Source organism: Caretta caretta, chromosome 7, assembly GCF_965140235.1.
Source record: "Caretta caretta isolate rCarCar2 chromosome 7, rCarCar1.hap1, whole genome shotgun sequence".
In the NCBI taxonomy this organism is placed as follows: Eukaryota; Metazoa; Chordata; order Testudines; family Cheloniidae; genus Caretta; species Caretta caretta.
Genome location: NC_134212.1, coordinates 48,717,605 through 48,725,546, shown reverse-complemented (window position 1 = coordinate 48,725,546; position 7,942 = coordinate 48,717,605). Strand labels below are relative to the sequence as shown.

The following is a 7,942-nucleotide window of genomic DNA, read 5'->3' as shown; positions in this document are numbered from 1 at the left end:
CCACAGAACCATCCTCCCTTGCAAAGGGAGCAAGAGGCAGCATTCCAGCTTCCCTGCCTCTTGCACCTGTGCTGTGGCAGCTGCCCCTTGCCACTGGGGGAAGCCAGCGAGGAGCTCTCTACTGCTTTGTCTCCTGGGTTCCATCCAGTCCGACCGTTTGTGAAACACAGGCCTGAGCCCTGCCCCTCTAATCCCCAGAGCAGAGCTGCTAGGAAAACACCCTGGCTTGATCTGAACATTGCAAGGGATGGAGAATCAACCAAGGCCATTATTAAATACTTCCAGGGGTTGAGGCAGTGGTTCTCAACATGGGCTGCATGTGGCCTGTGCGGCAGGGTCCCAGCTGCCCAGCCTGAGGGGGTCAGTTTGGGGTCCCAGCTGCCTGCCTGGCTTGCACAGCAGGGTCCAGGTTGTGTTGGGTTGCGGCTGCCCTACTGCCCGGCAGGATTGGGGCTGCTGCCTGGCCTGGCACTGCAGGGCCCTGGGCCCCTGCCACCTAACCCTGCACCCGGGGCTCTGCTCCTGGCCCCACTCTGTGGAGGGGGTGCTGGGCAAAGAGGTTTGGGGGGTGGGCACTGTGGTTCTCAACCTGCGGCCCAGGTAACATCATGTGGGCTGCATATGCTGCCCACAATGATAAATAGGTTGCAAACCATGAGTTAAGGGTAAGGAGGGGAAGAGATTTGGGGCTGATTCTCTATAGAAAAGTTCTGAAGGCCTAAACAAGCCCTCAGGGGCTCTTGCTTTCTGCAGCTGCGGAAGGTCAGGCTCCAGCGTCTGCCTTTCCTGGTCTAACTGCCTCCCCCAGCTGGGCTGGTGCCCCTCAAGCCTGAGCCGTAGGCTCCCCCCGGCCACCACTGGGCTGGGACCCCTCTAGCATGCCTCCTGTTTCAGCTCACAGGCCCTTTGTGCCCTCCCCAGCAAAGGTAGAGTAGCTTCAGGGTGTGCCCAGGTGGGGATCGTGCCCTGAACTCCAGCCCCAGCAGTTCGAGCAGGCCATGGAGCTAGCTGGTAGCTGGGTCCCATGGGGCTGCTGGAGGGTGGGGGGCGTATGCTAGTACAGCTTTATTGTCATATACAAAATTTATATTTAGAAAGGACAAATAGTGCTGGGGGGAAGGAGAAGCTGGGGTTAGAGGGGGAGGGGTTATAAATAAGGCGTGACTGTAGAGCAGATAATAAATAGGCTGCTGGGGGGGGGGGGTGATGATGGAGATTCTCCTCATTATCCACCCTTAGTCCTTTGCAGGCTGCCTGCCCCTGAACAGGCTCCCAGTACTCCAGCAATGACCCCCTGAGACCAGGAGTGCTTGGCCTGGCCTCTGGTCAGTCCATGTTCCCTGCAGAGAGGGGGCGCTTGCCCCGGGGTGCGGGACGCAGTGCTGGACTTATGCCCTCCCCCATCAGAAGGAGCAGCAGGCCCGGGGTGGTCGGCTCACATCTGGTCTGCAGCCTCGCTGACGTTCAACCGCTTCCACAGCTGCAGGCTGGTGGCCCTCATCTGCCGCACGGACTCCTCCTGGGCCTCCAGCCACTGGGACAGGACCCGCAGCGACTCGCTCTGCAGGACTGCAGGGGAGAGAGGAAACCCTGTAGGTGGCGCTCCTGGCTCCCCAAGCCCCTTCTTGCCTATGGCCTCGGTCACCAGGGGCTTAGAACTCATAACCTGCAGTCGAGGGACCGTCTCTAGCCAAACCATGCCACTAGGGGCAGACCCACTGCTGCTTCAACCCTGAGCTCCCACTGAGGCCGAGAGCCCTGTCCCTCACGCTACAGCGTCCCCTTGGGGGCAGCCTGGGAGCTCAGCTAGAGAACAGGGTGATGCTCAGGGAGTCTGCCATTGAACCCAGGAGGATCCCACCCACGAGAGCATGCCCGCTGCTGCCACCAGGCTGGCCCCCTCGGCCCATCTCTGTTAGCAGCGACCCATGTGGGTTGTCCTGCTCTTCGCCCCCTGCAGCTGCCGGCAGCAAGCTCTCCCTGAGCCAGTGCCCGGCGAGGGCTGAGAGTGGGAATGGAGCCTGTCTCTGCCACAGGGAGGGGGCGCCACTGGCAGGGCTCAAACCCAGCTGCCTCGCCATACCCACCCATGCTGCTGTGCCAGCATGGCCGCAGGCTGGGACCCTTTCCACAGTGCTCTCCCTGGCTCAGGGTGGTGGAAGGGGCAGCAGGAGGATGGGAGGTGCAGAGAGTGGGATGGGGCAGAGGCTCAGCTCCTGCTCCCACTGGGGATGGGACGTGGGGGCCCCAACAATGCCTCAGCCTGGCCTGGGAACTCTGCCCCTGTTAGTCTGCTACTAAAGTGGCTCCTGGCACGGCTCCCACATGGCACCTTGCTACTCGCGCTGCCTCCTTCACCCCAGGGCCAGCAAGTGCTCTGATTCTACATGGGCCACCCCTGCCACTCCCTGCCCAGGTCCCATTTGCACAGCAGGTGCCCCCAGCCCAGTAGGGCAGGGCCAGCATGGCAAGCGCTGAAGGAGATGGTCCCACGTACCACTCAGGTACACGGCCAGCGTGGCGAGGGCGAGGCTGGCCAGCACCAGGGCCCCGAGCAGGGCGAAGAGGGCTGTGCGGCAGCAGGCAGGGTGGAAGCAGGGGCAGATGGGGGTGCTGCGGACGGTTCGCAGTGTCGGCAGGAGGGCTGGCCTAGCCCCACAGCGCTTGGTGGAGTGGGCCTGAGGGGTCTGTGGGGTGGTGGACTGAGACAGGCCGTTCCCTGGGGAGAGAGGTTAGAAAAGAGTGAGATGCCAGCCGCTAACGCTCACTGCCCCGGTGCCCCCTTAGTGCCCAGCAGTCCCACTGAGAAGCATCTGCATGAGGGCAGGTGGTGAGCTTCCCTGCTGCAGTGCCAGGACCATGCCATGCAATGGACCCATTGCAGGGCCATGCCAGTGCAGGCTGTCCCAGTGCCCCTCCTGTGCCAGTCAAGGCATAGCACGGCCCGACCCCTGGCTGAGCAATCCCAGGCTGGCAACAGAATCGGTCGGGGGGCAGGTGTACTGAGGGAGGAACCAGCCTGATCTGAGCAGACCCCCCCTCACCCTGTGACTGCTCCTTTCCTCCGCCACCTCAGGGCTATCCCATACTTGCCCTATCTCTGGGGGGGATTTGGCATTAATTACCCAGGCTGACACCCCCTCTGCCCCCAACAGCCACTGGATCCCCAGAGCTGATCTGTCCCCTGACCCCCAGTACTGAGAGCCTCTTTGTTTCAGCCCCAGACTCTCCCCCCACCTCAGCCATCACCATGCTCCTAAAGCAACCAGGATGCTTTGGTCTGTGTAATGCCCTGCTGCTGCCCTCTAGTGGTGGCTGATGAGCCTGCTATGGCCCTGGCTAGCTGAGCTGGACCCTTTAGCTCAGGCCAGAGAGATCCAGACATCAGAGGTTCAATCCCCACTGCCCCAGCCCAGCTGGCCTGCAGCATTGCACAGGCAGCAAGGAGATTAGGGATCACCCTTGGCCTGTCTGGTGCTACAGTCAGAGTTCCCCCCCAGTGAAGGACACAACCACCAGCCCCTGCGGGGAATGATCCTCACCCTCTGCGGCCTTGTGGCCCCCAGACACCCAGTACAGGTCACTGATGGACTCCACCGAGTGCAGGTTGATCTCTGCCAGGTCGTTGCCATTGAGGTCGATGGGCTCCCTGGGTGGGGAGGTGTCTGCCTTCACCTCCATTTCTGCCAGAGAAGGAGGAGGAGCTTTGAGGCCTGCTGCCTTGGCCTCTAGCCCTCAGCCTGGTCAGTTTCACTCTGACTCTGGTTAGTTTCAGTGGAACATAGCTAGTGATGGAGGTGCCCAAGGCAGGCTTTTTCCCCACACTCTATTCCCCTTCGTGTGTTGTGTCCAGGTTAAATGGCCAAGTTCTGGGGCTCTCACCACCTTTCCCCAGAACCCATGGGGGTACCTGTTAGCCTGGCCCCCACAGCGCTTTCCCTCCTGTTCCAGTCCTGCCAGGTCTCATCTGGCAGCTTCTGGCCATGCAAAACCCCTTCTTGTGTACAGTCTCCAGGGGAGCTGCAGAGGGACTGGAGCGCACAGTCCCACTGCTTGGTGCAGACTTCCGGTCCCCCCAACCTGGAGTCACGTCTAAGCTGTGCCAAGCAGACATCGTTATAGTTTGTAACAGCCGGTCACACCCCCGAGCACTTAGCTGGATTTATCCCACAGGATGCAGCAGCTGTGTGATTCCCGGCCAGCCCATGGCAAGACTCAGTGGCTGCTGTGAGCTGTGCCCTAGATGGGCATCGCATACTGATGTCATGCTACTGCGGGGCCATAAATACACAGCTGACTTGTTAATGCCACCCGGCTTAATCATGCTAATGTCCCACTCTCCTAAAACGGCTCCTGTCCTTAGCTGTGGCCATGCAAAATCCAATTGAGCTGGACATCAGAACCTAACTGCCACTTGTCATTTGACAAGCAAAACCTTCTGCAGAATGGGACAAATCATTGCTAAGAGGAAGCAGTTCATTGCCCCCACCCACCCAGAGAGTCCCATTGATTCCTCATGCCCTCCCCAAACCCTTTTCCTCAGTCCCCACAATTTCGAAGAGTCAGTTCTGGTTACCCCTGTCGCTCGTAAGGGGGCCCACCTTATGTTATCCCAGGAAATGGTTGGCCCTTTTTTAAATTGGCAGTAGATGGCTGGGGGAGGGAGGGCAGTTGGCGCCTTTCCCGGCTGGCTCACTACTGTGATCCAGCCCTTATCAGCACTGACATAACATACAAGAATGGTTAATGCACATCTGGAAACATGGGCCGGGGGAGAGTGTTGAAACCCCATTGCTGTCAATGGGGTGAGGTTTTCACCCCCATCTATTCCACAGACTCACTGCATGACCTTGGGCAGATCGTATTGCTGCTCTGTGCCTCGGTTTCCCCAGCTGTATAATGGAGGGGGTAATTCCCTCCCCCCACCCGCCTCATAGGCTCGTTAATGCACATGGTGGTGGTGGTGCTCAGACCTGATGGGCAGAGGCTCTGATGGCTGACAATGAAGCAGCGCTGGACGATCCTGACTAGCAGTGCCAGACTAGCGCGCTTTGCTTTGCCCACAGACCAGATGCCAGCAGAGCGAGTGTCTCTTTGCCAATGCCCCAGACTTGACCTCTGGGATCTGTTCAACCCTTGGCCTCTCTGATCAAGGACACCAGGAACGGCCAGTTGTGAGGCTGCAGTTTGTCACATGAGCTGATGAACCAGTCACAACCTTGCCAGAGCCTGTTACCAAGCGCCCCCCACCCCACCCCCCGGCCCATGTGACATGTAGCCGCCGGCAGCAAACACTGGAGCTTCTTAGCCCTGTCACCGTAATATAACTGTCACATGGCCAAGCTGCCCAGGGAGGAAATTCCTTCCCGACCCCAGAGCTGCGAATGGATGGACTCTGTGCGCAAGCCTCACCAGCCAGGCATCTGTACTAGCTACGGATGAGACGTTTGCGTTGTTCTGCTGCCCACACCACAAAGCCAAGGGTTGCTGCAGCCTACGTGCCACAGGCTCCCCCCATAGGGTTTCGTTTTCTGCAACAATGGGCCCCAGCTAGCTCAAGCCAAGCCCAGCATTAAGGTGTTTGTGCTTCGAGGGGTTTAACCAACCCAGCCCCAGTGTGGGGCTCAGCCATATGGCCAGCCCCAACTACCATGGGGGGGCTCTAGCAAAATCATGAGAGTGTCTTAAAAACTGATGGGGTTTTTTTAAAGCTATTTTGGTGTCTTTGCCTTTGTCTTCTCACTTTTGAGCCTGTCGGACAATTCCTGGTCACATTTTTCAAGTTTGTCGCTGCCACTATAATGGCTGGAAATGTACATTTTAAAAAAAGGTGCTCACATTTTCATGTGTTCCCATGACTCCAGAAGCTGGGGCTTTAAGGCTCACCAACCTTAACACAGCACATGTGACCCACTGCCCTGTGTGGTATGGGTCCGCCTCTGGGCCAATCAGCAGAGACTATGAATCGATTACAGGCACGCTTGGGTCTTTAGTACTGGAGGGCTGTGGGTCAAGCCCATCATGTGTCAGCCAAGATAGGTGAGGGTTGGAGGTTGGTACTTTAACCTGGTACCATGAGGGTCCCCTGCAGGCAGGTTGAACTGGCACTCATGTTCAAGGAACACCCAGTTCCGCCAGCTTCTCCCCGCTGCACGCTCTAAGTGTGAGCTGATGGCACCCCCCACTTGTGCCCAACTGTCAGGGAGGGGCAGTGCCCAGTCTGGGGTTAGCGAAGTGCAGAGCAGGCACTGAGCCAGCCCCATAGGACGGGGGCGGGGGGGGAAATCAGGGGGTTAATGGGGTGTTAACATGTTCCTGTGCTGCCAGCAATCTCGCTGGGGTCAGCCTGGCCTTGGCCCCACCTGCAGCCATCTCCCCCATCTTGGGCCTGAGCTGGGGGCTCCACCTTTAAGCCCGGCCTCTCCTGGGCTGGACTCATACTGGGGCCCTCTCTTAGGCGGCTGCTGGCAGCTACCTCCTCCGGTCTGATCTCGTCTGGGGTCTCTGTCCTCCCAGGGCTGGGCCAGGTGGCCTCACCCTGCCCCTCATAATCCCACGGCTGCAGCTGGCAGGATGAACACCCAAGGGAGGCAGCTCAAGGCTGGCACAGGAGCAGGGGAACGGCTCCCATGTTCTCCATCCCACCCCCTTCCCACACGCTGACGGGTACGGTGCCCCTGCCGACCGCCCCCCCCCCCCGCCCCCCGTACCTTCTCCAGTCTCCCTGAGCATCGCTGTGGGGCCAGCAACCACTGCAGCCGTTGTGCCTCTGCCAGTGGCCATGCCGCGGGAGCCGCTGGAGGAGGGCCCCACGTCCCTTGGGAGCTGCCCGGGAAGCCGGCGTTGGTGCCTACAGCACCAGCTGCTTGGGCTTAAAATAGGCCGGAGAGGAGCCCATGCCACGGAGGAGCTATAAATAGAAGGGGAATGAGCTGGGGCGGGGGCGAGATGGGCTCTATTCGGGGAATGCTTGGGATGCCACCACAGCTGGGGGCAGCCGGGGGAAGGGGAGGCAGCCAGCCTGGGCAGCAGCGTGGGCTGAGCCAGATCTGGAGCGGGGCGGGAGGGCCACGAAGCAGTGTAGGTCGGGGGAAAAGGGGCCCCAGCCCATGACTTGTCTCAGACCCTCCTTCAGAGCTCTGGAAATAGTTAACCCCATGAGACCCATATCCGCTTCATGGCTGGGAATGAGAAGGGCTCAAGCCTTCTGGAACACCGTCCACCCCCGATAGGAGCAGGGGCAGGGGACATCCCCCCCAACTAGTCTGAGGCTGGAACTGGAGGGGCTGCTATGGCGGGGTGGCCTGTGTGACTAGGGACTGGACTTGACAATCCAGGAGGGCCCTTCCAGGCTGATGATCCAGATTGGGGAAACTGAGGCACAACAGAGCAAGTGACCTGCCAGAGGGTCTGCAACAGCACTGAGGAAGGCAAACCTGGTGGTTAAGGCAGTGAACTGGCACTCGAGGGACATGGAGGGACTCCCAGTCACTTAGTCCCTCCCTGTGGGAGGAAGAATAATTCTGCCTTGTCTAATTACTTTGTAGGGACTGACTCTCACTAGGGGTGGGTGCAATGGCTGGTGAGTCCCTGGCTCTGGCTTGTGTGCTCTGCCCACTAGAGAACACTGCCTCTCACGTGAAACCGTGTTACTGCATCGTCTTCCCTGGGATGAGGGCTTTTGCTGGTTCCAGACACATCACATCAGTTGCGGAGGAACATGACAATCCCATCAGGGAATGGGAATTAAATCAGATTACAAAAACCCCTGGGGTATCCTGGGGAAAGCTTGGAGACCTGCACCCTCAATTTCCCAGGCAGATCCCATGGGCCTTGCACATTCAGCCTCCCCCACTATTGTCAGTGGAAGTTGGACATATACAAAAGCTGCAGGCTGGCATTTGCTTGGTGCTATGCAAAGAGGATGACCGGCACCCCAAGC

The 7,942-nt window shown here is 59.2% G+C and overlaps 1 protein-coding gene across 1 annotated transcript; it reads right to left on the bottom strand.

The window, feature by feature from the left end:
• Positions 1-1,064: 1,064 nt before the first annotated feature.
• LSMEM2 (leucine rich single-pass membrane protein 2) lies at positions 1,065-7,190 on the bottom strand. The gene is made up of 4 exons (XM_048856088.2): positions 6,711-7,190; positions 3,543-3,683; positions 2,498-2,719; positions 1,065-1,569 (listed from the first exon to the last, which is right to left on the bottom strand). The coding sequence occupies exons 1-4, from the start codon at positions 6,781-6,783 to the stop codon at positions 1,436-1,438; spliced, it is 570 nt and encodes a 189-aa protein (XP_048712045.1). The 5' UTR covers positions 6,784-7,190; the 3' UTR covers positions 1,065-1,435.
• Between the last annotated feature and the right edge of the window lie 752 nt (positions 7,191-7,942).